The sequence below is a fragment of the Gigantopelta aegis genome, chromosome 3 (genome assembly GCF_016097555.1).
Source record: "Gigantopelta aegis isolate Gae_Host chromosome 3, Gae_host_genome, whole genome shotgun sequence".
Taxonomy (NCBI): Eukaryota; Metazoa; Mollusca; class Gastropoda; order Neomphalida; family Peltospiridae; genus Gigantopelta; species Gigantopelta aegis.
In genome coordinates, this window is record NC_054701.1 from 62318062 (window position 1) to 62335504 (window position 17443).

At 36.1% G+C, this 17443-nt stretch overlaps 1 protein-coding gene across 3 annotated transcripts in view; it reads right to left on the reverse strand.

Annotated features, from left to right (window-relative positions):
- Positions 1-2597: 2597 nt before the first annotated feature.
- Positions 2598-17443, reverse strand: part of LOC121368396 (GATOR complex protein Iml1-like) — a 73947-nt gene continuing 59101 nt past the window's right edge. For 2 of the 3 annotated variants that reach the window (XM_041493097.1, XM_041493095.1), the window contains 6 exons: positions 15150-15392; positions 13293-13319; positions 8807-8967; positions 7816-7984; positions 5080-5137; positions 2598-3660 (listed from right to left, as the gene is read on the reverse strand). In XM_041493097.1, the coding sequence (XP_041349031.1) occupies positions 3225-3660; positions 5080-5137; positions 7816-7984; positions 8807-8967; positions 13293-13319; positions 15150-15392 (1094 nt within the window). In that variant the 3' untranslated portion in view covers positions 2598-3224. The remainder of the gene's footprint in view (positions 3661-5079; positions 5138-7815; positions 7985-8806; positions 8968-13292; positions 13320-15149; positions 15393-17443) is intronic. The other variant, XM_041493096.1, reaches the window with a different exon arrangement.

Consider the following 17443-nt stretch of genomic DNA (forward strand, 5'->3'; position numbering starts at 1 on the left):
TCTGGTTTATTTCCAATCTGAATGGACAACAACTATGTTGACTGATAGTTATATGCTCAAACTAATTAGTAATGATTATAAACTCAAGTTGAATGATACATCAATTGTTGTAAATATGTTGAATGACATTTAAATGGTCAAACTATGTCTGATATTTGAATTGTTTAAAACTTTAAATTAAACTTTATCCCAAAGATAGTGAGCATGGGAACATACATGTAGTTCATTTTTATACAGTGAATGTTTTTTTTCTTTCTTAATTCATTACGGTGACCAGTATGTTTTGTTTGGATGTTGGTCAATAACTGAATACAGGATGAATCTGTATGTATGACAATAAATATATCAAAAACCTTGTTTCCATGACTTATGTAATATTGTTACTGCATCTCTCATAAAAATTTCACTATAGAGACTAAATTTGAACAATTTGCTAACTATAATAAAATGTAAGATTGTTACTGCATCGTAGGTCGTTCTCATAAAAATTTCACTATAGACTGTAAATTTGAACAATTTGCTAACTATAATAAAATGTAAGATTGTTACTGCATTCTAGGTCGTTCTCATAAAAATTTCACTATAGAGACTGTAAATTTGAACAATTTGCTAACTATAATAAAATGTAAGATTGTTACTGCATTCTAGGTCGTTCTCATAAAAATTTCACTATAGACTGTAAATTTGAACAATTTGCTAACTATAATAAAATGTAAGATTGTTACTGCAGTATAGGTCGTTCTCATAAAAATTTCACTATAGAGACTGTAAATTTGAACAATTTGCTAACTATAATAAAATAGTTTGTTTAAAGTTTGTTTTGTTTCACGACACCACTAGAGCACATTGATTCAATCATCAGTTATTGGATGTCAAACATTTGGTAATTTCAAGTCTTAAAGAGGAAACCCACTATATTTTTTCTATTAGTAGCAAGGGATCTTTTATATGCACCATCCCACAGACAGGATTTCACATATCATGGCCTTTAATGTACCAGTCGTGGTGCACTGGTTGGAACGAGAAATAGCCCAATGGTCCCACCGATGAAGATCAATCTTAGACAGACTGCGCATCAAGCAAGTACTTTACCACTGGGCTACGTCCTGTCCCTTGCTAACTATGGTGACGAAAGAAAGTCTCTGGTATTCAAACACACTGTTGTACACCATTCAAAGATGGAAATAACCTTGAAGACAAAATCTGAAAAACTTTGCAATCTTGAAATTATTGCGAGTTTTTCATCAAAGTGTTTCACCCTACCCATAGCCATGTTGTCCCACTGGTAATTTTATAGAAAATGTCTGGCCAATACAATTTTGTTTAAGGGGCCACCTTTTTATAATTAAAAAAAACAAATTCTGCTTCACACATCTGAAAACTGGCTACTGATTAAAGGGAACATAATTATAGTTTTCATGTGGCGCTAAAATTCAATTTCCAAAAGAAAATAATTTGATCCCTAACCATTTCTGTACTTCAAGTACTTATGAATTGATTGGAATTTCATCATCAATCATCAGTTATAATTTAGTGGCGCCAGTGAATCACGTTTTGATTGCACAATTACATCAGTTAGAATTACATGAACATAAGGAGGATTTGAATTATACGCACCATGAACCTATTGTCGTGTTCACTGTGATAGATCTTAAAATAGCCAATTTTACATTAAATAACTAATATCTTTTTTTCTTTATGTACACCTTAAAACATACACCAACCCAAATGTTTTACATCAATTCCATCATTTAGATTGGAGGAACAGTTTCAGTTAACATTTTCCCACACAATCAATTATGGGTTTTTATAATTGAATATCATATCCTTGGAGCCAAAACCGATAAATGTTTGATTATAATCGATCAATGGAACATCACCAACTTCATGTGCATCTCTATAAACCTAAATTCTGTTGGAAAAACACTGCTATTTCTCTCATCCTCAAGTATATGGGACAGCTATCCCTTGAAAGAAAGCTATGTAAGAAATTTCTATCTTACATGTGATATCACACAGTTGCGTTTAACATGACCACGTTGGTAATATATGACGTCATATTAATGTGAGATGGTGATGTGAGGTCATTAGACACAGTTTTAAATTAATATTTTGTTATTGAAACAATTTTAATAGATATCTTGTTAATTTGTAGTGTTAAACTTTATTTAACACATGAAACAAACACGGCAAATATGATAGTGTAGTTTATTTATGATAAAATGGTCAAATAAAAAAGTTACTTTTTCAGCCATCTTTGTCCGTTTGTGTAAAATGATGGTTTATTTACCAAATGAAAGAGAAAAAGTCTCCATCATATGTGGTCATGTGGGATAGATGAAGTACACCCGAGGTGGTGGAAATTTCGACCTGGGACGAGGCTTGCAGAGTCCCATGGTCGAAATTTTCACTGCCGAGGGTGTACTTTTTCTATCCCACACGACCACATATGATGGGAGTCTTATATTGTCACATGGTGTGATTCCATCTTTACCAGTTGAAGCAACAAAAAACAGAAGATACTATTTTAAAATTCACCTGGTGGTGAATGTTTTTCTAATAGCTAATAGTTTAGAAAGAAAGATAAACCACAAACATTTATGTTACAATATTTGTTTATTATGATTGTATACTGGCATACATTTATATCCCTCCAAAATGTTGCATATCACAATTACAGCCTTCCATATACTGTTTACATATTGCACTAAATTCTTGTAAATGGCAGTCTCATGCAATCAGTCCCATTTTCGTCCTGACATCAAATATATGAGATCGCACATACATCAACTGATTTCCTCGCATAATTTTTTACATTTATACAACCAGAACACTTGATTATCTACATTATGCTGGCACTTTTAAACGTAAATCTCGTGTACCAAGGCCTTTTTCATAATATATTAAAAAATATATTATTTATACAGCATATATTATTTATACAGCAAACGCTCTTTTCTCTTGGTTGTTTTCATTGTTACTCTTTCCACAAAAATATCAAGCATCCATATTTTCTTTTAAAATAATTATAATATAAAATTAAATGGAATAAACATGTTTTTTTCACTGTTTTTTTTTCTTGATATTCTTCTAAAAATGTCAACCATCCATCTTTCCCTTCTAAAGAAACAAAGAACAATGGTTTCCATTCAACCATTCATCATCCATTGTCCATTCTGGTATTAAAAATACAAAAGCCCTGTATCCACCATCTATTTTCATTATCACAGCCTCTTCCCTTGATACTCCTCCCAAAACTCGGTCAACCGCCCGTCTTCGTTGGAACAAAACCGTCGGAAGTCTGCCAGCATCTTGTCCTGGAAGTGCTCATCTCCGGTGTTTCCTGAGCGCCACCGTTTCGACAGCAGGAAGTTCCACGACCACAGGAACCCTATCCCACCCGTCTCGCTCTTGGCTTCCTCCACGTTCGACTGCTGTCGAGCGATGTAGTCCTTGTGTAGGTCGGACGACGATTTCTTTGTGAACCGTGGCGAGTAGTGCCTGTCGCTGGTTACCGATGACGACAGCTGGCTGTCTGGAATGAGAACGAACATGCCGCCGGTGCAGTGCACGTACTGGTTGAGAAGGTCGTCGGATTTGACTGATTCGGCTTTGTAACCAGCCTTTTGGAGATCGATGTGAGTCTTCATAAACCCATACCTTGAAAAAGAAAATCAGTTTTAAAGCTGCAATCTCCGATATATTTTTTATCATCCATTAAAGGCTTTTGTAGGAGATATCGCTGGCACTATAATTTGTGATATCTCCTGTGATATTCTCCTTAGGAGATATCGCTTCTTTTGTTACGTCACTGTGTATGTTTCAGCGCTATTCAGCATCATTAGTGACGTCACGCAACTGTTGTTCTACTAGTTAACGAGTCTACTGCTGCCAAATAAAGTAACATTCAACCCACATTACTGACATTGTTTACAATTGTCGCAAAGAATGTTAATGGATGATAAAAAGAATACCCACCTCGTGTCTTAAAGTATAATTTATCAGCACTCGATAAAAGTATAAAAATCCTCGGCAAGCCTCGGATTTCATACTTTTATCAACTCGTGCTGATAAATTATGATATCACAAGACACTCAGGGAGTATCCTCTATGTATTTTACAACCCCAGCAATTAAGAAATTGTCTACGACAAAAAACATGCAATGGAAAAAGAATCGAATACAGTCCACAGCTAAAACAGTGCTGTTGGGAATTGAAAACATGGCATTGTCAGTTGCTGTGGGTAACTTCAGGGGTTGTATTTAAGCATTTTGAATAGATCTTCAATTTTTGGTTTTCTTCCTGTTATTACTCATCCCACCTCTATAGTGAGCACTCCACCACTGAGCTACTTCCTGTCCCAAATAAACAATGAAAATGACATTGAAAAACAAAAAAAAGCTGGTAAACTACCCCCAAAATGCTTTAAAAAAGTTCTGCATCAATTTGAGCTTTTTGTTAAGGAACAATGACGAAGAGTTTTCAGATCGAGAGAATTTTAATCTAGTGAATATTCAATCTGTTGATGTTCAATACATGAATATTCAGATCTTAAGGTCAAGTGTGTCAATCTGTAGATTGGCTGTGAAGTATATGAATATCAGAAATTAAAGTTGGATTTATTTGGAATTTCAGATTTTTAATTGTCTGTAGTGTTTCTAGGTTTTTCGCTGTTTGCCAAACATTTTTCATATTTTCTGTCCAAAACTTACAATATGGTTTCATCAGATACTTTGCATGCATTCTGAATGGGGGCTGTTATTTTAGATCATTGTGCAACTCTAACCCTAGAGCTAAGCTTAGCACCCAAACACCAATATTAAAATTCCGGATTTGTGTTTGGGAACCCACTTTTATCTCTGGAATATTCAGATATCTTACGATCAAGTACTGTACATGACTATTTACATTAGGGGTGTTAAGTATTTAATATTCAAATCTCTTGAATTAAATTTATAAATTTAGAACTTACGGTATGAAATATATAAAAGTCTTTAGGGTCAAGTACATGAATAAATAGATATCTGAATATATGATTATTCACACCACGTCACATATTCGGCGGAGACGTCCAGTTACCTTCTGATGATGGCTTCTTGCAGTTGTAGTATTCTTTCTTGTTGAATTTTTTCACAATCTGTAAATATGAAAGAACAACGCTATAAACTTGTATAGTGTAGATAACATGTTTAATAATGTTACATACGTCCACTGAAGAAATTGTTAGTTTATTGTCCTCTGCCTTTTCAAACAAGTTCAGACATCCTATGATGTTTATAGGATATTAAACGAGCTTCCATTTCATATCATGTTTATGTCCCGAGTGAAATAATTTTCAATTGCCATGAGCTTTAGCGAGTGACAATGAAAATTATTTCACGAGGTTTTTCTGACACAAGTCTCAAGAAAATCGTTGGAGATAGCAAGTTCCAAGGATTGATTTTCTTGATACGAGTGTCAGAAAAACCATCTACAAAAGGATGAAAGAAAGAAAGAAAGAAATGTTTTATTTAACGACGCACTCAACACATTTTATTTACGGTTATATGGCATCAGACCACACAAATTTTGAGAGGAAACCCACTGTCGCCACTACATGGGCTACTCTTTCCGATTAGCAGCAAGGAATCTTTTATTTGCGCTTCCCACAGGCAGGACAGCACAAACCATGGCCTTTGTTGAACCAGTTACGGATCACTGGTCGGTACAAGTGGTTTACACCTACCCATTGAGCTTTGCGGAGCACTCGCTCAGGGTTTGGAGTCGGTATCTGGATTAAAAATCCCATGCCTCGACTGGGATCCGAACCCATTACCTACCAGCCTGTAGACCAATGGCCTAACCACGAAGCCGAGGCCGGTACAAAAGGACGAATGCCAGAAATGTTTTCTAGATATAATTTTATTATAATTATTATAAAATTCATTGCTCACAGCTGATATATATTATGTCGCTAGAATGAAAGAAAGAAATGTTTGATTTAACGACGCACTCAACACATTTTATTTACGGTTATATAAGCGTCAGACATATGGTTAAGGACCACACAGATTTTGAGAGGAAACCCGCTGTCGCTACTACATGGGCTACTCTTCCGATTGGCAGCATGGGATCTTTTATTTTCGCTTCCCACAGGCAATTTAGCACAAACCATGGCCTTTGTTGAACCAGTTATGGATCACTGGTCGGTGCAAGTGGTTTACACCTAACCATTGAGCCTTGCGGAGCACTCGCTCAGGGTTTGGAGTCGGTATCTGGATTAAAAATCCCATGCCTCAACTGGGATCCGAACCCAGTACCTACCAGCCTGTAGACCGATGGCCTGCCACGACGCCACCGAGGCCGGTGTCGCTAGAAGGAATGCATGTAATGTTCCAGATTATGTGATGTCACATACTACCGTTGATTATGGAATGACAGAACGAACAGGTAGCAATGGCCGTCTACCTTCTAAACGACAAGTCCAATTAACCAATAAAAAGGGTGCATTACCATCTAGTGGACGTTTGCTAGGCAGTTTTTCTAACATAGCTTTCTGCTGGTTGACTGAACTAGAATAAGTCTTTCTGTCACTAGTGTTTGTTCAGAAATATTTGATAAAGTATATTTGTTTATTTTGGCATTAATGTATATCTTACATTCCAGCAACATATACGGACTAAGTGGCTATAATTTATATTTTTAATAGTTTATTCCAAGTTAAATCTTGTATAATTCGTATCGACATTAACAGTACTTGTGCCTAATTTACAAAGCTCTCTTCACATCATCATTGCAAGTCTTTTGTATTGCACTGCAAGATAACAAAAGCATAGCTGCCAACATTTAAAAACGGGAAAGAGTAATAATTTTCGCGTGAATTGTGACCCGTCGTATAAACTCTTTTGCTGTGTAAAATATCCAGATATTTGTTTATGAATTGTTTTATCGCTGGCCTCAACGATGTCCTGGTGTTTCTTCGTTTTGATGTGCCTTTGGCAATCATTTTTCCCGCCATGGGCAACAGAAAAATTAACACGACATAAAGTGCTAAATGCACTAGTATTACTAACAGAACTGGCCTTCAAAACAGGCCACTCATTGCTGTAGTCCTGTTTATACTTCTGTACTACTTTTGGCTTTTTCTGAGCTTTGCACAGTTCATATGGCTCTGATCGTTCGCATTTTTTCGACATCTTTACAAAATGGCGTCGTTTCACAAGCTACGTGTATCCCGAAGTGCGTTGCGCGCGCAAAAAAAACTTCCCTGCGCATTTGCGGCTAGTTGGACGAGTCCAATTTATGTAATTCGTAGGGGTGGTAGGTTATTAAAAAAAAAAAAAAAAACCCCAGGAAAACGCGGATTTGCCATAATCTTTCAGATTACGGGCGTAATGGCGTAATAAGAGATGGAAAATCGTAATGATTCCGCCTAAATCGTAATGGTTGGCAGCCCTGCAAAAGTTGTGAGAGTTTAGTGGAGTAGGACCATGGGCCCATATTTTTGGAGCTATCTTAGCACTACAAAATTGTAAAACTGTTGTATGCTATATTGTGACTATAGCACACACCATAGTGATGTCATAGCTTAGATGGTTTTACAATTTCGTTGCTGTATTATGGCTTTGAAAACCTGGGCCCTGATCCTTTAAAATAGGTATACATGTATGTGCATGAATGAAAACGTTATGTTAACCCCAATATGTTGACCAATCAAGTTAGCCCATACCGATATATTACAGGTTTGTTACCAAAAATAGTGCATGACAATGTTATTTCACTGTGATCTCACTCATAGGTAGGTAATAAATATAATATTGGTGCATGTGAACTCACCACAGAAGATCTCATTGTTTGCATCAAGTAGACTACTGATCTTGAGTGGAACGAATATCGGGCCTCGGAGAGGGTCAGAGTTCTCCGTGTTCGGTAAGGCGAAAGGGTCAACAGGAACAGGAAGCAGGTGAAAGCCGCACGACCCGGCTTTCCTCATCCACGTGTACACCTGGAGAGACAGTTATCACAAGTAACATCATGGGCTGATAATTGGAAATAAAATGTGGCTTTAACAAAAAACAAAGTTTTAAAATTTAAAACTTTTTAAAAAGAAAAAGAAAGAGAGGTATTTTCATTTGTATTTAATCAAATTATATAGCTTTTTAGCAACCCCATTACAAGTATACCCCCACCCTCCAAAAAAAACACCCCACACACACTACAATCAATGATGTCATTAATAGATGACAAACAGTGATATTTCACCACCTTTTTAATAAATTTTCGTTGGGTATAGAATTACAAAGAACAAATTTAATACTTCTTGACCAAATGTTTATATTTTACAATCTATTTTGTGGATGTTGTCAACACTGTTATATAGGGGTCAGTAAACTTCTTCCTGATCAGGTCAGGTCATAGGGCTTAATGTGCACATTCAAAGCAAACTATTGTAGCGCATACCTGTCATGGGTGCAGGTGTCAGCCCATGTCGGCTCCTCTGTCCATGACAGAAAAGGGTTTGGGGTGGGTGGTAGGAGGGACCGCCAGTGCTGGCAAGTTTAAGAGAGCACCAGCACCCTGACCAGGATCGGTAGCATTTTGTAGTGCTATTGAATTTTGAATGTCCCATAGGTTTAAGTCCAAAATATAAAAGATTGCAGACTTGTTATGAGATAATTTGGCACAAAATTTGTAACGGTTCATGGAAAAGATATGGAGCTATTTGAGTAATTTTGACTTAGCTTGCCGAATTGTAACTCATCTTCCTAATTGCTGAATATTAGCTTATTAATTTAAATTCTACTTGAGCAGTGTAACCATTTTGTACCAGATCCCCAAGCAGACATCCCGTGGTGACCATCCACTGGACCTGCAGCTCAAAGGCACACGCCGGGCTGTAGTAGGCGTGGTAACGCGCAGTCGCCCACTCGGGACGCTTGCTCTTCCCAGCGTCCACGTCCACATTCACGTACTTGTGTAGCAGTGTCGCTGAAATGAGAAACCAGGTTTCAACAAACGAACGTGAACCTCTGTATGGACAGGGTCATTAGATCTTATCAATTTGCACGGTGATGCATAAACAGATATAAAATGACTTAATGCAGATGAAGTTGAGCTACAATTGGCTCAGTATTTGGATGAGGATCACCTATATCAATAGGCCTACAACGCTAAGTATCAGTTCTCACCTAACAAAGTTCATGTTAAAGGTGGGCTCCATATAAAATGAATTAATAGCCTTTCAAATGGAATATTTTGTTCAGTAGCGATTCGCTACACAGGTTTCAGAGATCGCTACACAATTTTAAGACATTAAACAGTAGTTGCTAATCAATTTTCAATTGACTAGAAATATCGCTAATCAAGATTTTAAAAACAAAAGGTTCCCTGACAGTATTAGGGAAGGAAGGAAGGAAATGTTTTATTTAACAACGCGCTGAACACATTTTATTTACGGTTATATGGCGACAGACATATGGTTGAGGACCACACAGATATTGAGAGAGGAAACCCGCTGTCACCACTCTTTTCAATTAGCAGCAAGGGATCTTTTATAGGCACCATCCCACAGGCGATAGTACATACCATGGCCTTTGTTACACAAACAACAGTATTAGGGAATATGATATATAAATTCCACTCTACAGACATCCTTTAAGTTTGCACTAAAGAAATTTATGGCACATGTTTAAAGGGTTGTACCTGATATTTTAGGTAACATTTTAATTAATAAAAATATTTATGCTATTTTTTTTGCTGAATAGAATATTGATGTTTCTACATCCAATTTGTTTCCCAATGATTTTGGACTCATTAAAAATATAGGACACTGTAAACATTAGAACCGGCGTCATGGCATACCATCGGTCTACAGACTGGTAGGTACTGGGTTCGGATCCCAGTCGAGGCATGGGATTTTTAATCCAGATACCAACTTCAAACCCTGAGTGAGTGCTCCACAAGGCTCAGTGGGTAGGTGTAATCCACTTGCACCGACCAGTGATCCATAACTGGTTCAACAAAGGCCATGGTTTGTGCTATCCTGCCTGTGGGAAGTGCAAATAAAAGATCCCTTGCTGTTAATCGGAAGAGTAGCCCATGTAGTGGCGACAGCGGGTTTCCTCTCAAAATCTGTGTGGTCCTTAACCATATGTGTGACGCCATATAACCGTAAATAAAATGTGTTGAGTGCGTCGTTAAATCAAACATTTCTTTCTTTCTGTAAACATTAGATGACCAGAAACACATCAGATATACAGCCAATGATATCAAGGAGAAATAGTAATTAATATATAATTGTAATCATTTAAAACACTCTTTTTAGTAAAATATATGTTACAATATTCCATAATTTGTACGTACATTTAATGCCCAAATTTAATTAATTTGTATTTTTTATTTGGAATTATTATAAATTTGTAAGTTACATGTACATTTATTTTGCTCAATGACACCACTAGAGCATATTGACTTATTATTCATTAAATCGGCTACTGCATGTCAAACATTTGACAATAGTGACATATAGTCAGGAAACCAGTTTTCCATTTGCATCATGGGATCTTTTATATACACTCTGGCATAGAAAGAATAAAAGAAAAACAGTCTCAATAATACATTTCAATGAATGAATGAAAATTTAACAACCCCTCAGCACAACGAATGAATGAATGAAAATTTAACAACCCCTCAGCACAAAAAATTAATGAATGAAAATTTAACAACCCCTTAACAAAAAATTAATGAATGAAAATTTAACAACCCCTAAGCACAAAAAATTAATGAATGAAAATTTAACAACCTCTCAGCACAAAAAATTAATGAATGAAAATTTAACAACCCCTCAGCACAAAAAATGAATGAATGAAAATTTAACAACCTCAGCACAAAAAATTAATGAATGAAAATTTAACAACCCCTCAGCACAAAAAATTAATGAATGAAAATTTAACAACCTCTCAGCAGAAAAAATTAATGAATGAAAATTTAACAAAGGGAAGAATAATAAACTTACTCTTTATATTATATTAGTATTACACTTTGTAGAAGCATCACGAGGGGTTTATGGGTTTTATAGCCTCTGTGGTATAAGAGCATACAGACGGTATAAAAATCCATAAACCCCTCGTGATGCTTCTGAAACAAATTTATCTTGCCGATATGTTTAATTACAAGATTTTCTTCAAACACATCCAGGTGTATTAATAATGTTCAAACAAACAAAATTTCAATAGCAACATCATGTACCCAGTTTAGCATTATTGTAAGGAGATGTAAAGTGACAGTTTTCTGTTATTTAGTGTTAAACTTGTCATAAAATGTTAGTTTAATACATTTCATTATACAGAAGAATATATAGGATTTAGTTTTTTGACAATTATCAGTGCAAAGTAACTTAAATTTAAAGCAATACTCAGAACAGTGTGTAAAGTGGTTTACGTTGTTTCTATATAGGCCTACATGTATGAGTATGTATATAAAAAATAAAGGCTTTTAGAAAACAAATTAGCTGGGGTAATAAATAGAATAACAAACTTGGTACCAGTTATTATCAAATTTATTTCCCTCGTAAAAATTAATTAATTTGGGACATAAATTTGATAATAACTGGTAACTCGTTTATTATTCTCTGTATATGTAACTCGTTTATTATCCTCTGTATATGTTAGAAAATAAGTGATTTCATGGATACTAAACAATTCGACTGTTGGTAACTAGATGAGTCCATCAGAGACAGATCAGATGAGGAAAAACAGAAAATGAGTTGGCAGTGTCCGCCTAGCATGTTACAGAGCACTCAAGTTAACTGAAGGCAAAGCAAATATAGCTAATTCGTTGCAGCCAATTTGACATCACTTGTTTAAGCTGTGAGTCCTCTATAGATTCTCAAATAAAATTAATACTGTTTACTAAGTTAAACACAAAATATAGATTTTTAGCCAAAAACAAAGAAGAAAAGAAAGATGTAAGATAAGCTGGTGTCCTGACGAAACTAAAGCAAGCAGCATTTGCTACTCGAGAATGGTAAAAATATCTTACAAGAATAACATGGTTTTGGATTTATTCCAAAGTTTAAAATTGATGTGGAAAAGACAAAGATAAACATATTATATGTAGCATTCAGAACACATCATCTGAGCTGCAATCAGAAAAGTTGGCCATTTATATAACAATACTAGATCACATAGTATACACATTAAGCAGCTTGTGTTACTATTAATGTCACAATGGGCTTTATATTAATAATTATCAAACTGATGATGATTATGTGTTGATTTCAGATAATAAGAAAAAAAAAAACTTGCCTATCTACAATGTACACATTGTATTCCACAAAATTAATATACAGTTACAGTGTATTTATTAAGCTTAAGACTAAATTATTAATATGTCAATCTGAAGACCACTGTGCTCTATAAGCCAGAAATTATACACATTGCTATCTTTTATATACAAAGTAATTGTACGGTACAATTTACTAAAAGCATAGACGATGAGTGTTGTGAAAACTACTGTGTATCCCTTCTCTCCCACCCCAACTAAAACCATGTCAAGCAAGCTGAAATAAGATATAAGAAAGGTTTTCATACATCTCGTATAAAAATGTTCAATGAAAAATAGTATTTAAACTTTTAACATTAAAAATTAATGCACTTTTGCGAGGAATAAGATATTACCATATGAAGTTCTCTCATTGTATACATGTAGTATGATTTATACAAGTTGGGGTTTTTTTTAATTAAAAGCAGATGATATTAATTAGTCCAAATATTTTGTAAATTTTGGTGGCAAAAATAAAATAATAAACATGGATGCCTGATACATGGCTACTGAGAAAGCCATTATTTTATTGCACTAAATATGTAAGAATTACAGATTCAAATGTAAATCCTTTAATGATAATTTAAATATAAGAAATTAAATGGAAATCCATAAAAATCTGTTTAGTATTGTACCCAGACTCATCAATTAAACAATCTAAACTGCATAAATATTTCTTGCAAATATATTAATAAATTTAAAGTAAAAAATATTAATAGAAATAAATTGCCAGAGTTTACTTGTTATATGTAAAGTGTAGAAAACACAGAAGTTGTAAGTAATTAAAACAGAAATAATGGTAAACTCTGCTTTGTGTCTTTCTAACAGGTGTAATTTATAAACATCAGATTTAGTTTAAAAGTGTAAACAATGTAGGTTAAAGGTGCACTAGCAACAGTACTGACCCCATAAAATCAATATTATACTGTAAATGACTGCATGCTTGAAATAACATCTGGTGGGTTTTAGGTGATGTTGTTTTTTAAACTCACCTTTCTTTGCCCAGAGAATTATTTTGCCTGAAAATAATTTATTATCAAAAACATACAACAACAAATCATGAACACCAATTCATCCATCACAGTATCGGTTTCAATATAAAAGCATTAAACTACTCTTGGTTTCGATGTAATCACTGGGCTGTACCTAGCCAAAATATTCAGTGTACAGGGCAGCACATACCAATGCATTTGATACACCAGTTGTTGAATACTAGTTGAAATGGTGAAAAAAAGCCCAATCAGATAATTTTTAGAAAAAAAAAGGAAATTAGTCACATGACCGGAACTAGAGGGAGCATACAGTAGAAGAATTTAGGCCATCCCATTGGCTTTTGGGATGTTCGGACCAGACTACTAGCCATGGGTGGGGGGGTGGGGGGGGGGGGGGGGGCAGTGCACTTGTTTGAGGACAGGTAATGTTGAAAATAGTCCTCCGAGGGGATTCGATACTATAACCAAAGCATCTCAGGTGAGAGTTTTCTGATTGAGCCATATCCCATCTCCTTCAAAATTTCATTTTTGACCAGCTGGAGAAGACGCTATATTACTGTACTCAGATTCATGTTTTTTCCCTCATGGACAATCTCTCCCCCTGGATTGTTTAGGTCCTGAATGAGATAAAATGATGGGCCATAGCCCAGACTTGGACATATCCATCGAGGAATCTTGAAGAATGTGCCCAAGACAGTTGTGCTTGAACCTTCGGTTGACATAAGCATGAGTCAAATGGTTGATTGATTGATAGCCAAAATAAGTTAATGATCAACTGCCTTGATATGGAAAACAAGTCTTCTGCTATGTTTTGTAATACACTGAATCTAATAATCTAGCTCTTGGCACTGATTGGAATGTTGTACAGCCCAGTTTGATCATCACATAAGGGTTGTTCCAGAATGGATTACTAGGTGGGGGAGGGGGAGAGAGGAGCAGGGAACAATTTGTTTTTAAATACCCATCACCCACAAAAAAATTGAAAATGATGTAAATTTATCATGTATGCATAAAAAACAAATGTAGCAGGCCCACAGGGCATAAAAGAATAATTACAGTGTCTCCCACCTAACCCCCAACCCAAATTTTGGAACAACCCTAACTACATCTATAAAATGACCTGCAATGATGATAAAGCCTGTGGAAATCATTAATAATTCTGATGCCAGACCTACTGACAATGAGATAACTTAATTCTAACAAAAGAACAGACACATAGACAATGATCATTTCTAAGTACAGCCTCCAAGAGTCCAAAATACTGAACTTGAGTATTTGAGGGTCAAACCTAGATAATGAGACTAAGGAATAAAGTAAAATAGCATTACGAATTTTAATTCCAGCACCAAACATGGATGCCAAATCATACCATTGTAATACATGTCATTCCACACATTTGACTTTTGTTTTCCCTGCATGTCTCGTAGCCCCTGTAATGTAACTGTCAGCAAGCATATGGCAAAATGATGTAAAAGAAATATAATTAAATGAGAGAGAGAGCTCTTTCTTGCGTGGGTACTCGAGTCTTGTGAACATGCCCGAGTACTCGAGTACTCATGGAGACCCTATTTCTAAGTGTGACCTTTGATGATGATAAAATGTGTGGAATATTTGAAGAACACTCAATGACTTATGAGACAATATTACAGTTTATCTTGCATGAGTGAAATGATGAACTGTTATTTACAACCATTTGTCATGGACCACTGGTTCATACAGTAAAAAAAATATTTTTAAATCAGAGAATGGGTCCACCAAGGGGATTTGATCTCATGATCAAAAGGACCTCAGGCGAGTGTCTGCCGAAAGAGCTAGATTATAATTCCAACAAAGAGAAAGTGAATATATTGTGTGTACCAAGCTGCTGTCCCCATCCTTGTTTCACCATCCCAGTCTGGACCCGCCAGTCTTCAATGGTTACATTCGCTGAGTGTGAGGAATCCGATTCCTGCTGGGTCGTGTCGGGAAGAAAGAATTTTCCAGAACCTTCCGCCGTCTGCTCCTCATCTGCGTCTGACGTGGGCACACAGGTTACCTCCATCACCTCATTCTGGAACAGCATGTTGTAGTGACAGTTCGGGTATGGAAGATTCAGCGTCTCTGAAACAGTAAACACACTGGTATGTTTTGTTTTAAATATTAAAAATCAAGACTTCAAAACCCAGAACAGTGAAAAATTGTGATCCTCAAAATGTCAAGAAGGGGAATATCATAGTTGTCAAAAATAATGTATGTTAGTGGGCAAGTGTGGTTTATTCAGATGTAAGGTGTTGTGTTTCAAGGGCATGCTAGGATGGGGTTGTGCTCATTCCCCTCCAAAAGAAAAGTTCGGCCCTGTGCTTATAAAGGTTTTAGAGACTAGATTCAAGACTCTAATGGAAATGTTTTATTTAACGACGCACTCAACACATTTCGTTTATGGTTATATGGCATCGGACACATGGTTAAGGATCACACAGATATTAAGGGAAGAAACCCGCTATCGCCACTCCATGGGCTACTCTTTTCGATTAGCAGCAAGGAATCTTTTATATGCACCATCCCATCAATAGGATAGCACATACCACGGCCTTTGACGTACCAGTCATGGTGCACTGGCTGGAGCGAGAAATAGCCCAATGGGCCCACTGACAGGGATCGATCCCAAACCGACCGCACATGAAGCGAGTGCTTTACCACTGGGCTACATCCTGTCCCAAGACTCTAATGGAGTCTGAGAGTTAATATCATGGCAAAGCTATACAAATTGCATGCATATGTTATAAAAGATTTAAAGTATATACTCTAAAGTCTTATAAGCATGGACTCTTGGGTTTTATATTCATGATTTGAACAGCTATGAGGTGCACTCCAGGAAGCAAGAGAAAACACAGCTTCAAAAATAAAATGATAATAACATGAAAAAACAGGATTAAAAGTAAAATGCAGGCTGTTTGTTTGATGTGGAGCATGTACAGTGAAAAAAAACACAAGCAGCCCCAGATAAGGGAGCTTAGAGGGATCTCCAAGCCTTCAAGGGCCTATTCAGAATTTTAATGTTTAAAAGGATTTGTTTCTGTCATAATCAAGTATGTGGTATGGCCAGTATTAACATTTTTAACAGCAAAGAACTGCAAAATGAAGTTAACTTATTCTGCTGGAAAGCAGAAAGAGGTAGTTACTTGACTGGAAGTGGATGCTGTACCTTAGACACAATAGGGTAGGTAGGTATGTAACAGAAAAATCAATTTCCACTGAGGGGTTTCGAACCACAGACTCTCAGTGCGAGAGTCCAGCGCTCTACTAACTGAGCTAATAGGGAAATTCCCACTAGCTACTGCCAGTAGGAGCACTTTATACCAACACTACTACAGGTAGATAGGTATTAACATGCACATTTAGAGCAAGCTGTTGTAGTGCACGCCTGTCGTGGGCGCAGGTGCTGACTTTCGCCAGCTCGTTCAGTAGAGAAGATCAGAGCTATTTTACTGGTTGTTGGGATATTTGGACTGGTCCATGGTTATGAGGTGGGGAGAATGCATTTAGCACTTATTGAGACATCAAAAATGAAAACAAAATCACCAAAAGAAGCTTCATTCACACTCTGAACTCCTTATCCTTCAAATGCCATCCACCGTAAAGATGATGAATGAGAGGAAAAATTATTTCATAATTTGAATTTCAAACTGAAGAAAAAATTCAGTTAGATCAACTTCACAATTAAATATTGTTTGCTGTCAACCAACTCACTAAAATGTTTTATAAAGGAAATGTTTTATTAAACGATGCACTCAACACATTTTATTTATGGTTATATGGCATTGAATATATGGTTAAAGGAGACCGGACACTAAAAGACATGTAGTGTGTAATGGATTAAGCTAGCGTCAAAGGCCGCATTACTCTAACGCCCGGCTCGCTGCGAGGCATCGGTCAGCTGCGCGTCTTAGGTTTGGGGTAAAAACAAAAGTGGGCGGGATTATGCATAGATCTGAACGAAAGCGAGGCAATACGTCATTGGTGAGAGTTACCAAGCAATACCGGTACACGTGTTGATTCTTTGGTTGTGCCTTTTAGTCGTCTTTTTTTTTTTTAGTCTCCAGGTTTATCGGAAATTTAATTTACAAGATAATTAGTGTTAGTATATACTGTCGACGTAATTATATGATGGT